This window comes from Patella vulgata, chromosome 5, assembly GCF_932274485.2.
Source record: "Patella vulgata chromosome 5, xgPatVulg1.2, whole genome shotgun sequence".
Lineage (NCBI taxonomy): Eukaryota > Metazoa > Mollusca > Gastropoda > Patellidae > Patella > Patella vulgata.
In genome coordinates this window covers 27,004,132-27,019,981 of record NC_065883.2, presented here as the reverse complement: position 1 = coordinate 27,019,981, position 15,850 = coordinate 27,004,132, and the positions used below count along the sequence as shown (strand labels likewise).

The 15,850-nt window shown below is 33.4% G+C and overlaps 1 protein-coding gene across 2 annotated transcripts in view; it reads left to right on the top strand.

Moving 5' to 3' along the window:
- Positions 1 to 13,957, top strand: part of LOC126822485 (protein split ends) — a 30,045-nt gene extending 16,088 nt beyond the window's left edge. For both annotated transcript variants that reach the window (XM_050551413.2, XM_050551415.2), the window contains 5 exons: positions 4,388 to 6,956; positions 7,224 to 7,336; positions 7,490 to 7,639; positions 10,197 to 10,370; positions 11,024 to 13,957. In XM_050551413.2, coding sequence (XP_050407370.1) covers positions 4,388 to 6,956; positions 7,224 to 7,336; positions 7,490 to 7,639; positions 10,197 to 10,370; positions 11,024 to 11,194 — 3,177 coding nt within the window. In that variant the 3' untranslated portion in view covers positions 11,195 to 13,957. The remainder of the gene's footprint in view (positions 1 to 4,387; positions 6,957 to 7,223; positions 7,337 to 7,489; positions 7,640 to 10,196; positions 10,371 to 11,023) is intronic.
- The last annotated feature ends 1,893 nt before the right edge of the window (positions 13,958 to 15,850 follow it).

The following is a 15,850-nucleotide window of genomic DNA, read 5'->3' as shown; positions in this document are numbered from 1 at the left end:
CTTGTTTAGTTGTTCACATGGTTTTCCACATGTACTGTATGTAGTTTTAATTTAGAGGAGACCAGTGGAAATTAAATACATACTGCTAAAACTTCAACTGATTGATAAGTGCAGCCAAAAATACTCAATGGTTGATACTGAAGTTTTTTGCAACAATCTTACAAGCCGGTTGAAATAAAAAATAAATTAAGAGAAAAAAACTTCTTGTCAAAACAGAAATTCTGTTTATCCAGCTTCGATAAATATTGGCAACAGCACCCTGTTACTGTTAGCCATGTAATGTTGGGTAATTGGAACAATGGGCAAACCCTGATGAATTTCTGAAAGAGTAGATAATAATTTGAAAACTTCATTTGTTTTCTTCTCCATACTTGGTAACTCTGAAATAATTTACTTAACATGTTGTTAGCTGCCTAGATTGACCCATCATGTGTTATTGTTGACCATTGGCTAGTTCTCCACCCCTTTGTTTGTTTAGGCCTCTTCTACAATAGAAGGTGGGCTACTTGGCCCTAGGGTACTAGTCTTAACAAAACAGCCCCGGGTCAAGGCAATTATCCTTACTGAATTGATAATCATGATTTCAAGTACAGTAAAAAGATTAAGGCAGTCTTTTATTACAAGATTTCTAAGGTTACATTTCAATTTCTGGCTCTTGATTCTTCTGGGGATACTTACTCATGTCAGTGTAGATTGGTATTTGATACTTGTATACCAGATAGGTAAATATTGCATTGGGTATACATTTAAAGTGTGCTGCATGACACGTACAGGTTGGAGTATACGTAATAACCTATTGATTTAATATACTCTCAGATTTTATGATTTTGTCAGATGTTTGGCTTTTGAAATTGTCTATATAGAAGACTAGAAGCTTATGAAATATTTAAGAAGCTATAATAATAAAATCAGTTAAATATAGTGTTTTGTTTATCATAATGTTGATCTGATATACAAATAATCCATTACAGTTCATTCTTTAACTCACTTAATCCAAAAAATGATAAAAAAAAGAATATAACTGGGTTGAAAACCTTAAGCACTTAACCCTAAAGTAAGTTTTCATGTAGTCATATCTGTCAGAAATAGTAGCAATGAAATAAAGGTAGGGTGGCTGTGTATAGGAAGCCATTTATCACTAATTTACACACAGACTCTTGACCCCATTAAAGGAAAATTACAAGGCTGGTTGGTATGTGGTTATCTGCCTGTTAGCTGCGTTTCACCTATACACAGTCTAGACTCTGAAGTTTGCCTGGTGGATGCCGTTTCCCTCCCATTAGCCCATTTACCACAAGTGAACTATTCTATACACAGGGTAGTCATATCACTCAATATGTACCCCTCTAAGTAGATAACATGTTTTACTTACATTCCTAAATACTTAAATTTGTATACATTAGCTAAAATTATTATTGTATAAAATCAGCTTTTAGTTTGAGGTGAATTTATGATAAAATAATATACTAAATGTAGATGTCGGAAGCCACCCTGAAATATACAGTAATATTCAATTTTGATTGTCTACAATTTGAAATAAAGTTTTCTACAAAATAACAGTAAAATTACTTGCAAGGTATTTTTCAGATTTTTCCCAAACATTATAATTTGAGACCTTAAGTAGCATGAGGGCAATATCTATATATTACACAATGTTTTACACAAGACCATTAAACAACTTTAAATACAGACACTATCCAGCACGTGCATTTCAATGAAATATGTCACATGGGTCCAATATTGCAACTAGTATAAATAATGTATGCTTGGCACATTGCCCGTACCATTATTTGAAATAATGGTACGCCAACATGAAAGGATGAGGTCACATCTGTATATGAATAAATGATTGTCACATTTTCTGTTAATCATTTTGAAATTCAAGTTGAACTTGACTTGAACCGGTTGGTAATCAGATCAAATAAGAACAAAACTGGAAAAATTAATGTAAGAAAACGGAACATGGACCAGAAAGTTAAACATACATTATGCAAGAGCTTTCTTTAGGCCTGAAATGTTATCAAAATTATTAATTAGACATTAATTAACTTATCCAGACCATAATCAACTCTAGATACATGTAGCATCGCTAGCCTGCGATCTTTAGTGGATTATGAGGCGATTTACTGCATAACTTTCCTTCACGATTTAACGATTAAATGGATAATCGAGACTATGCTGTTTATCGTACTGACTTTAGTAATGGTGATCAAGGCTAGGCGGAAATTTCAACCGCTTAGTTCTCGGTTCATAGTGGATCAATTTGAATGAAATTTTCAGCAAATTGCCTTTACATTATCTAGTTGTTAACTATTATAGTGAGAACTGCCAACTCGTTATTGAATCTCCCATAATGTATCTTTAATGCATAGATTCCATAATGAAGAAATAACAAGGAGAAAAGATTTTTCTTTTCTTAGTTTTTCCCCATATTGGTGCTCAGTTCAAGTTTAAAAATAAATTCCAATAGATTAGTCTAATTTCATCAATGTTATGAATCTGTTATCAGCATTCTATAAATACTTTTGCTTAAATTGCATTTTGCAATTATAAAGATCTACACATGTATTTCTGCAGTCTACCAAAATATGCATTGTAGGCGTTTAAAGTTTTTCATGAAAATTAAAATGATTAAATAATTTCTGAGGCGAGTCACATTAACATTTTTTTAGAATTAGCTACCTTGATGTAACTACTACATTATCTATATGCACCTATACAGTATGTTGTTGATGCATAAAACTCATGACATTCAAGACAATCACAAAAGAGATTTGGAAACTAGAGATTTTTGAAGTCACAGACCCCCTTGTTTGTTTTTAAATGTATATTCAATATATATATTTTGTATTATATTGTACTATGTAAAGTATTCAAAAATATCTTCAATAACAAAAAGTGGTTTTAAGCCCAGTAGATATTTTTTTTATTGTGTGTTTAAAGAATTGTTCTTTTCTATTCTTGTAAGAAATATTTAAATCATTTCAAATATGATTATTGTTTTTAAAAAAAAAATCGGTCACTATGAATAGTATCAAGAGTATTATGGTAACTTGTGTTGAGTTCAGTAGTTAGTAAAATAGTTATCAGCAAAGAGGAAACTGGTAATTGGCCATTTCCTCTATAAACAACAAGTAATAGAAAATAGGAAAGTATTCACCTTACATTTTTGTATAGGACAAAGCTGTTAAACTTTTTTACAATCTCTGATGCTGATTTAAAGTAATGATCAGACAGGATTTAAATCACAATTTGCTCATTAATGTAGCCATAAAATCACCAGATGCATTAAGAGTTTTGTTAAGACATAGTTCTAAATTGATTTGTTACTAAACACAAGCAGTTACACATTTAAAGTAGTTATTGTTTACTCTTAGACTACTGCTCTTCAATGTAAAATAGTCCTTACCTTTTGTACACCTTAAATATTACATTCTGCAAAGTTTAATAACTTCTAATTATTCTAATTTTACTGGTAAATAAAAAGGAATAACACATTCTTGATGTAATGGTTGTGTAATTTGTGAACAGTTTAACATGAATTGAACTAAAGTAATTTGATACTCTGTTAATGTAATTAATACAATTCAATTAGAAATAATTGTTATTTAGCTTTTAAAAAAAAAATGATAATCAGCAAGAAAACATCCGCTTGGTTATATTTGTTCTAATGTTTTACCTGAAATCAAGCCTCACTTTTAAGTGAAGTTACTTGAATAAAGCTGGAATAGAAATTCAAGCTATAATATGTGATGGTGTTAAGAAAATTGAGATTTTTAAGTGTCAGCTTGTTATTTAACAAAAGGAAAGGATATTGACCTAAACTTTAATAATTCTCAAATATCAATAGATTCCTTCGTCTGTCACTAAAAATTGTTACATAATCTATTTTCTGTGTTCTGTTCTGATATTACTGGCAAAAATGTTGCAATCAAGCATTGCCCAATATCTGATAATTTGAAGTAAAATTTGTAGAAAGGTTGATTAAATTTAATCAAATCAATAGCAGGAAAAAACGTCCAGAAAAACATTTGGGCAACCATTATATTTCCTGTAGTGTTGATAACGACTTCATGTGATATGACTCATGAGAGAAATTAACTGAAAATAAAACGGGATTGTTTTCATTTTGATAATTTTATGTTATTAGAATAGTGTCCATGATAAAATTGAAGACTTTAGTTCAACAAAATTCTGATTGCATTTCCAAATGTTCTAATTTCAATTTTTTTTCTAAACTAAAAACAATTTTCTTTGGTAAGTTTTAAAACTAATATGATGAAGATTGTTTTGAATCAATAACTGAGACATTGGGGTATTAACATGTCAGATTTTTTTTTTTTTTTTTTTACACCAGATTTAATAACTTTTCTTTATTATTTTTTAGTTGACAGAATACCGTGATCCAGTTTCTAGTCCTCCAGTTTGTGTCAGCAATGGCCTCTCTTTTGAACCAAACGGCTTTGACTCAGATTCACCTGTATCACCCGGTCCGGTTCAAATGGATGACGATCGTTTACCCAACGAGCTTTTAGATGAAATCTGTGAGGATATTGGGATGAAGGAAGGAATGGAACTGGATTTTGTGGAATTTTTAATGGAACAAGATGATATGGACCCACAAACCTACATGACACCAGAAGCTTTAACAACTGGTCTTTATACCCCTGCATTTTCTAATCATAAAATTGTGAATCTTCCATCTGGACCAGGCAGTGATTCTGGTTCAGTTACAGGAATCAAACCTCTAGAACAAAATACACCTAATAAATCAATTCCAGTTTCTATACCAAACACCACTTCTACAATAACTTCGTCAGCCTCTAGTAGTCCTGCCAGTAAACGGTTTCATATGTCTACCTCAGAACAGAACAGTCCGGCCAAATCCTGTTCATCTCAGTCATCTGTTAATCAAGTTTTCAAGATGCCCCAAACCCCACCGACACCAAAAAGACCCCATTCAGCATCACAAATTTTACCATCACCTAGTCTGCCCACAGGAACACACTCAACCACGTCAGTTTCCTACAGTCAGGGACAGGTTGCTACTAAAAGATGCTATTCACCATCACCGCTATCATCCTGTAGTCAACAGCAAATAGCAACTAAAAAGGCACAGGTTCCACCTCAATCTCCCACCAGTAAACAACCCGGTACATTGCACTATGGGCAGACGTGTCAGATCACTTCTCCACGACCAGCATGTCCAGCACCACAGAAGCAAGTCACTAACTCCCAACAAGGCTTTCAACGTCTTGGTAAACCAGCACCTCCTGTTGTTAATGTTCAAACTTTCCAACAACAGAGATGGATGCAACAGCAGAACATGCAAGGTTACAATAATGATCCAGCAGCAGCCTCCCAATACTCCAAGGTTGACTCACCGTTAGACCATGGCTATTACTCATCAGACTCGGTTAACCGAGGTCAGCCAACTTCTACTGCTGCTTCCGGATATACCTTGTCTTCCATGACAGAACAACCATCCATGTACAACATGAAAAGATCTGATTCGACGTCAAATCTATCTGCCATGTCTGTGGGCTCTCAGTCATCTCAAACCTGTAGACAACAAAGTGGTATGCAACAACAACAGCAACAAAAGTCTGTTCATTTTGCAGAAGGCTCTCCACAAGGTAGTCCAGACTGCCAGGATACTAGTCAAATGCAAAATTATGCTCAAGGCTATGATGCACCAGCTGATTGTGCAAGTTATGACCTGGAGCAAGAGTTTAGAGACAATTCTCAGAAACCTATGCAATCAAAAATGTTACCGCGTTTATCAAATGTGAAGCCTGAGATTGCTCCATACACTGTGCCTAATCCTGGTCAACAACCCCTTCCCTATGATCATCAAAGAAGTAGTTGTAGTGTTAGTCAAACAGGGAATGGGTCTAGTCGTACACAATCGTCTATGCAAACATTTGATTATTCTGGTAAAAATGCAGACAATATGTATTATATGGACAATAATCAGAATATGATGCGAATAGAAACGGGAGATTATTCCTCTGGTAATTACCAGGCAAATTATAATAACGGTGGTATGACTGATCAAATGAAAGCTGTGATGGCTGGTCTTCAGGACAACGAAATGTATAAAAATCAACCGTCCGATATAGCGTCTTCTACGTCACAAGGTTATAACAACAGTTGTTCTATGCCGGGTATGAACCAAGGTGCTAATGCTATGTTGTCAAACCAAATGGGCCAAAACTACAATCAGAGTGCAAATTATCCCAGTCCGTGTGTTAATCCACATATGATGAACGCAAATACAAACTCTATGCCAGGACAATATCAAAATATGTCTTCACAACAACAACAATTCGATCAAGCGCCATATTGTCAAAATCGACAACAAGGTTCTATGGCTACCCCTATTTATTCTAATAATGTGAATCAATCTAATATGGGACAAGGTAATCAGTGGATGGGAGCACCACAAACCCCTCAAAATATGCAAATGCAACAGATGCAGATGTCCAATAAGACACCCTTGGGTGTTCAACATATGGGAGGAATGGCTGGTGCTGGTGGCCAAACGATGCCACATGGTGCTCAAGCTATGCCACCACAGTCTATGACACCGGGAGGAGTACCACATATGCAACCATGCACAATACCAAATTGTACTAGTTGTAAGACAGGATCACCGAATCGTCCACCGATGTTAGCATCACAACAATCCTTTATTCAACATCTTATTACAGATAGATCTAATGCCTTCCGATCTCATCCGCTCTTCCCGTTATTAAGGGATTTAATTATAGCTGACATGAATTTTAGTTCTCCGAATTTCCCTTACCAGCTCATCAGCAATTTACCGGCTGATTTCGACAAACTGTTACAAAACTTTCTACAACGGAATCCTCCAACTGGAAATTATCAAGGCAACTATGCAGTGGAAAGTGTGATCATGGATGCTTTGCGTTATGCACATCAGTGTATAATAGGTGAGTAATTGTTTTATCTTATTGATGAGATGTAATGTGATCATTGAATTCTGAAGTCATCCTTCACAATGATATGCATTATTTACTTGCATGTATGTTATGCAGTTAGTTTCTGATGCATGAGTTAGTAATTGTAATTTGCAACATTTTTTTGTTGAAAAAGAGCAGTAAAAAGCAATTAAATTTCATTTTCAATGAACAAATAAAATGGATACTATTATTGTGTGAATTTAAATTAATAGAACTCATTTTTGTGTAATTTTATAGAGAAAATTCGAATGAGGCAAGATCAGGATAAACACACAAAACCCACCTCCAAGTCGCTTAGTGCCATAGAGGAATTCTGTGAAAAGTTTGATAGAGCTGTGCGGAATACTGTTGTAAGTACATGTATTTTACTAAATGTACCTATATTTCTGTATAGAAACTGGATATGTGTATTCCCATTCTCCAGAAAATGAATTAGTTGACCAAAATGACTATTAACAATATTTGATATCAAGATTAATAGTTCAATTTAATTATTTTTACAGCCTGGTCAACCTAGTCCAAATGATGGTAACCCTATGATGCTGCCACCTGGTGGAGATATGAGTGGTATGATGGGAGGACCACCTGGTGGAGTCCTGTCTGGTGTACCACCTATGGTCAAAGAACCCAAATATATGATGGATCCTAATATGGTAAGAAAATTTATTTGTGACTGAAGGGAATGAATTTCAGCCTGACTATTATGACAGGTCTTTGAAAGCTACATTTACATTGTAGCTGAAATATTTGCCATTTTTCAGTTGTCACCAGTTATCAATTGTTACCGATTTAATGAGATTTTTTGTGGTTATCTAATTGAGATAATTATGTGTTAAGTAGGGTGGGTTTTATAGACTGAATGTAAACTTGTTGTCTGTATGCTTATAACAGACTAGTGGTGTAACATGCGGATCCATTTACTGATTGGTTAATTACCTGCGACCTCTACCTCTGCCAGAATAATGTCTCCTTTTTACCTGTATGTTAAAATCAAATATCAGTGTATAGGTTTACCTTTACTAGGCGTGTGGAAACCAGCCCTGTAGGTCAAACGAAGGTCACCACATAAGTACCGCCTTAAAGCAATTTTGTTACTTACATTTAATTCTTACATAGAACTAAAATGTCGACATTCAACAAAAATGTGATTGCTTTAAGCATAATTGTTCAACGCTGACATTTAATTTTTTCTCTTCAACTCTCTCCCACCATTAAATGGCTCGACAAATATTGGAAAATTTTAACCAATATATTTCATAGATTTTTTTTCCCAAAACTAAGCTGAAATGATAAATTATATGATTTATGTGATTCAATCGTAGACTTGTACATTTCCAAGCTTGGCAGCAATCAGAGAATTTCTCCCACAAGAAAATCTTTAGAAAACCCCATTAAGCTCAATTTGACTGCTACTGTGAATGCATTATGTTCTGGTGAGGCAGTAAAAATGTAAATTATATCGTTGAAGTAAAACGATTTCGCTAAGCTAGGTATCAGGCTGTTTGCTAAATAGTGCAGTTGACTCATACAAAGTCTTGACATTTTAAGTATGGAACTAGGCCAGTGGAAAATTCAATAATTTCATCCATCTAGATGCAGCTTTTCTCACACTGCAAGTGTAGATATCAATTTTATAGAATAAATGACTAATATTACATGAGTGCCATCACAACACAAATCACTAGTGATAAATTTGTTCAATTCCTTAACATTGATCATTATCAATATAATTATAAGCATCCATTTCTAGAATAAAGAACTTTTAGCCAGTATAATAATAAAAAATTATGCTGTTAAATTTTGAATACAAATAGTGTAGCTATAATCAAGATTTTTTAAATTTGTGTTTTCCATTTTGTGGTACACATTTCAGCCATTATTCTGTTATGTTATTTTATGCAGTAAATAAACACTTGAAAACAAAATATTTCAGATTATGTAAACTAAAGTTTGCTTGAATTTAGGTTGCTTTATGATGCATATCTCTAAATTATGATATGTACATGTACACACAAAGACTGTATGAAGGATATGTCATTTTTACTGTGAGATGTTTTTTCTAGATATGTTGTCATTAATTGTATTTAGTCCTGGAATCTCCTCTCAAATCTCTACCAGTCATATATTGTTTTTATGCGCCCACTTGAAAATGAGGTATTTTGATGTCACCTCGGCCAATATTTCATCCAGAATTTCTTGTGAACAATGAAATTCAAGGTTACTTTTATCGTGCAATATTCATAAAATTTATGCATGTTATTTTTGTGAGACAAGGAAGCCCATTGTATTTCTAAAACGGGCTATACTATATACCGGAAAACACCATGTTATACTGAATACGGAAAAACACTAAATACGTGAAACACACTAAATACCGGAAAACATCCTAAATACTGGAAAACATCCTAAATAGTTAACTTGGAGCCTGGTCCTCTGGAAAACACCGGAAAAACCTAACCCACCGCTGGTCCTCTGGAAAACACTGGAAAAACCTAACCCTAGCCCTAACGATAACCCTAACTATCCGCAAACAGAGGACCTGTCTCTTTGTTACTTATTTAGGGTGTTTTCCGGTATTTAGTGGTATTCAGTATAACATTGTTTTTTCTGGTTGTTTTCCGGTATATAGTATTGCCGTCTAAAACCAAAACTTATCATCAGATATGTTTGAAATTTGTATACATTACTCAAATTAGTGAAATAAAGCAGCCCTTACTCTGACCACGAAAGTTTACATGCATTGTTCAGACTAGTGAAATGAAGAATTCTATTAAAACAATTTCTGATTCAAAGAATATTTTCTATGTGTCAAAGATATTATACAGTATAAAGATTTTGCGTTTTACATACAGTGTACCTAAAGATTCAAGATGCGTCAACATTTGCGGACTGCTTGGACGACTTTGGATATGTACAATTTTTACATGAATAAACCTTTAAATGAATTGTCTGGCCTGGTTTCCACTTGTCAGTGGTGCAGGATGGAGGACCTGGCAAGGAGCAGCATCTATTCTTTCGGATGGGACGGAAAACCGACATGTAAATTTCTTGGCCAGATTTTGCTAATTTGACTGAAACAAGAAATCCGAAGTACAAGTATGGTACATGTAGTTAACAAAGTTTGGTCATGTACATGTAGTAATAAAATCTATAGATTAAAGGCATACAAAAAGATAAGCAGATTATTTAATACTATATGTATTTTTTCAGCAACATCCTGGTTATGTATCACCTGGTATGGGTAAAGTATTGGGTATGCCTGGTATGGGACCATCACAGTATGAAATGATGAAACAAATGAGTGATAGTGGTAGTACATATAGTAATTCATCAGGTTTAATTAACAAAGCTGAGTCTAAGAAACATCCAAGTCTTCCTAAAGAGGTATGTACAAATATATTCCGTCTTCAATGATTATGCCTGGTTGGCCTCGTTCAAACACTTAGTGTTCTGAGCTCCACTAGAATCCTAGGTTCAAATCCCACCAGTAGCCAACAATAAATTTTCAGGCTAGTTTAAGCCTGGAAGTAATGGATGCAGGGGTGTCACAGAAAATCTGACTTGTACTTCATGTGACATTGGTTTCCAAAAAAATGCTGTTTGGACAAAAATTCTCCCTGTTCACATTGTGCACCTATTGTCTAAAATTGTATAGTCAACATACAGTCTGTGATATCACTTTATTGTGAGAGAAGACATTCAATAATTAAAACACACAGAAACTTAGATTTGGATTCTAAAGTTCTCTCAAAGTTGACAAATTGAGCCAAAGTTTGCATACTTTGGTAATACTGCAACCTAGAAAAACATGAAATTCTCTGACAAAAACACAAGACAATAATTTGTTGTTTTTATAAGTGAAGGAAAAAAATGTTTGATAACCCACTAAGAATAATCATTACTACCCAAACTAATGATTTAAAAAATTGTCTTTAAGACCCAACACATGTAGAGTTGCAACTTTAATCAACTATAATTCCATATGTGAAAATTTTTATTCACTTAAGTTTTTACTAATGTTTCTAACCTTGTTTCAGGCTGTAGCAATGATGTTAGACTGGTTACGAAATCACAAAGACAACCCTTATCCTAATGATGATGAAAAAGCCATGCTAATCAAACAAACAGGACTCACAATTAACCAGATCAATTACTGGTTCACAAATGCAAGGCGAAGAATCTTACCAAAGTGGGCTCAGTGTAAATGAAGTGTGTCGTGGTATTTAAGAATGTGTTAAACCTGTAATTATTTTCCTAAAAGTGCTCTTTACAAATCGCTCATGTACAATGTATATGGTGATTTCTAAACTACGTGTTCAGCGAAACTATTTAAAATAGTGAGAGGGATGTGTCCGTCAAATTTGAGATTAGTCTATGCATGGAGACGGGACGTCGTCTTCAGTGTGTCAATATTATGGAATCATCTGAGGTTTCGATGTCTGGTTTTGAGAGGTGAAGAATCAAGAATCTTGACACCACAAGGAGCGTACCTTCAAGAGGAATTGTAAACTAAAACTGTACATAGGAATATAAAGTTATACTAGAATCATACAGCTACACAAATACCTGCCAAAATGTGTGTGCCTTATCTAGAAGTGTGCTGGTTATATTTTTGCAAGAAATGTACTAACTGCTATAGACTTAAAACATTTTATACCATATAATCAAGTAATATACTATCATGTATCCATAGTTACCATGTAAACAACCAGGCCTATAGTAATGATGTTGTGTATGTGTAATGGTAATTGTTGTATTAATTATTGCCCACTCAACGAAGAAAAGATGTATATTCTTTACAAGATAGATATTTATTTTAATGGCTAGGTAGTGGTTGGAATTCATTTGACTGATGCATTTAGAAAAAGAAAAACTGACCTTTCAATGGTGGTCAATGGTTTCTTTATTCTAACGGTTTTAAAGAAAATCTGCCCCTTTAAATGGCCAGAGGTTTCTATATTCTAACATAGTCATTTGACTGATATATTTAGAAAAAGAAAATCTCACCTTTAAATGGTCAGAGCTGTCTTTAAATCGAACTTATTCATTTGAATTTAGACCTCATTCGGAGACAAGTCGTACAGTCACTTCTAATATTAGTTAACATTCCAACATTAGGTTTGACTAGAAAATCTTAATTAATGTACACCTACTACCGATGAAAACACTGAAACCTCTCAAGATAGTAAACGAACATCTCCCCCTGATCTTTTAGTATTTATTTGTAGATTTGTTTCTGTCTATTTTCTCTTTCTCTTTTCTACCAGAAGTTAGAACTACTCTTTAAATGTTTTTATACAAATATATATTTTAACCATATATATAATGTAAATAGTAGGTAGAACCTATATATACTAGTGTAGATATATTAATATTATCTGTACATAAAACCCAAAACGTTGTTTTAAACTGTGAAACATGTCTCGTTATTATTATTGTTAAAAAGTTGTTTTCTTTGCAATTGCCCTGAATCATAGAGAAAAATTATTTTGTCGTTAAAATGGAAATAAGAAAATCAAGACCTGAATAATTTAACATTTGCTTATTTATTAATTATTGCATCCAACCACATAATAACAGTTCTGTAACACAAGAAAAACTACAATATTTTACAAATTTGTTAAGGCATGGAACCCTCAGACCCCAAAAAACTCAAATACTTTTTCGTACCTATTGAGAATTTACATAACAGAATTTAGCACTTTGGATTTCGTACATCTGGGTTTCGACTTAAAGTTATCTACCATAAGCAATATATATATATATTATTTTTTTTTTAAAAAAAACAGGTTAAGCCCAAGGCTGTAACTGTGTTGTGTTGTGTTTTGTTTTTACATATCAATGTCTACTGCATGTTTTAAAAGTAAAGAGCCACATGAACTAAACCATACTAGTGTAAATAGATTTTACTATTAAATGACCAGTAATCAAAGTTGTGCAAATACATTATAGTTGTGATATTATTTTTAATCTAATAATGGCAATATCAACAAATTTTTATTTCTTTAAATCTTGTTTTTCTTTTTTCTATAATTCTTTTTTTTTTTTCCCCGCAAGTAGAATTAACGTACTAGGAGCAGTATATTACATCATTAATTTGCCAGTCCAAGAGAATAGTGCCTTGTAATCTTTCATTTTTATAAAAGAAGTATATTTTGTGTGAAGCTTTTAAAGTACCGGTAAAGAATGTTGTTTGTTTGTAATGCCTTTCATGTACTGCTAACCTTTATACTTGCATTGTAATGTTACTGATTATCAGTGCCTTTCTTTATTGTCTTTTTCGATATTATGAAAATTTAAGTTGCATGGTTTTTAAAAGTAATTATTTTGCTGTTCAATGTGGTTATAGCCCATTTATTTTACTGATTTTGTTTTCAATGTTTTGAATCTGCGATTCAATGTTTCAGTTTGCGAATTCTCTCTTTTAACTAAAAGAAACTATGCAGTTATATTGTAGCAATATTAAACAAAACAATAGATTTATACTAAATAATTATAGTTAAATATAGATACAGAGATTTATCTTAAAAATATTCTTTTGTTCTGATATGTTCTTGGCGTTATTTATTAATTGATGTTTACTGCATGAAATTTCATTCATTATCAAAGCTTTGAACAATGATTTGTTTAAATTGTAATATCTTTTTTTCTTTTGATTTTATCTTAATTTTTTATTGCCTTCACATCTTTAATTTCGTATTTCTTTTAAGATATTTTACCAATTAAACCACAGAGCCTGTCCATGGCTTTTGCTTGTAGTGATGCATTCATCAATTAAATGATGCAATTTTTTCTAACTTACAAATTTGAAAATAAAGTTTTCGTGCCATATTAGATTTTCAAAAAACAATATTTGAGATGGTGATGTGTCCTTCAAGCTAAAATCACATTCTTTGTATTTGTTTTTATGTCACAAATTTATTACACAATTTCAACACATTTTTTATAATAAATGTATATTTTACATGCTATTACCCTGGAGTTGTTTTTATATGCCCACATTTTCATGTGGACGTAGTATGCATCCGTCCACATTCTACAGGTCACAATATTTACCCGATTTTGACAAAACTTGAAATCTTGGTTCCTGCAATATGCAGATTTGAGCTCTTGCATAATGTATGTTTAAAACACCGTTCGATCATATCACCATTACTCCATAATGTTAGCGGAGTTCGAATTTCGTGAAAATCGGACCAAAAACTGTCAGACAAAATTGTGCACCCTCTAGAAGTCACAATTGTGTTATGGTCCGATTTTGATGAAACTTGAAATAAATGTTTCTAACCCGAAGATCTTGGTTCCTTTCGATAATCGCGCATATCCAAACGTAACTTCTGGATTATGGCCCCTGATTGTTCAGAAAATCGCATTTTTATCTTGTGGACCCGCTAGACGTCACAATTTTCTTCAATGCAAATAGTGTAAAAAAAATGGAATACCATGGACCTTATAATATGTATTATAAGGTCCATGGTAATACCAAGGTTATGGACCCTCTAGAAGTCACAATTTTTAGCCGATTTTGTTGAAACTTAAAATGTATCTTTATATCCCAAATATTTGTGCATTTCAGACCATGACTTCCTGGAATATACCCCCTGATTGTACGAAAAATTACCTTTTTTTTAGCTTGTTCTCTGTCCATCTCTTGGAAAATGTGAGCGTATCTTGCCTGGCAAATACTGGTTGAATTAGAATAGGATTTTAAATACAGATATTTTGAAAAGAATGGGTTTCATATTCAGGCATGTCTAATGAACAGATAATGCGTCTTTGCCAGGGCAAAGTCTGAAAAATTAAAGCCAACTGCAGGTTTTGTCATGGTTGCCGAGATGTAAATAGGGTTAGGGCATGTGATTGTAGGTAAGGGTTATCACTAGCCCTGTTTCCAAATCTGCAGGTAGCCTTAATTTTTAGACATAACCTAATAATGTGCATATTTATAATGCGCTATATCCACAAACTAAGTTTGTGCTCAAAGCGCGACACAATTAACCCCTAAAACCCCTAAAAACGTTATATGGGTCTTCCTAAAAATGCCATAGGTTCTACCCAGCCAGAGCGAGTTCGGGTCTTTAATATCTTTGACAACAAGGTATTAATTAATTGATTGGTTCATTTACCCAAATATGCAAATGTTTATACCAACTATGTAAACAAGAGATCTAATATATTCTATGGTTAGAGAATCGGCCTAGAATCTAGATGCCATTTTTCTATGCTAACTTTTAGTGCCAAATGCGTCTGGAAACAAGCTAATTGTGATTTAAGAATCATAATTTGAAAAATTAATTGCCTGTTTAAAAAAACCAAACAAACTATGTAGCTTAACAGACTACTCCAAGGAAAACATCTAGTTGTTTGGATGTTTGGCAACATGTGAAAGATTCACTAACAGTTGAAAATCGAAATAAGAGTAGCCCCTCTGCCCAGGAAAATTTTTCCTCATAGAACACTCACTGCATGGTGTATATATGCCCGTCTTCTTAGGCCAATTTTATTTATCCGGGAAAGTAATACGTTCAACCCCATTTCATTCTTTTTTCCCCTGTAACTTGTAATTACGTCTCTCGTATTGGTGGGTTTATTTTAATGATCAAAGTATTTCTATCTAGAGTGAAATTGGCCAATTTTTATATCCTAAACTAGATAATCCCCAAAATCGATTTGATGAGATTTTCCTGTACAGTTAAACGGGATATTGAGACCTATTCCGATCTGTAAAGTTTAACTGGAAATACACAGGACACGATTATCTGTAAAGAACGAATGAACGGAATTCTATTTTCTATTTAGGGTCTTGCCTTTCTGAAACCAACCGGAAAAGAAAAGAAATTGGGTTTAACGTCCCACACTTATAT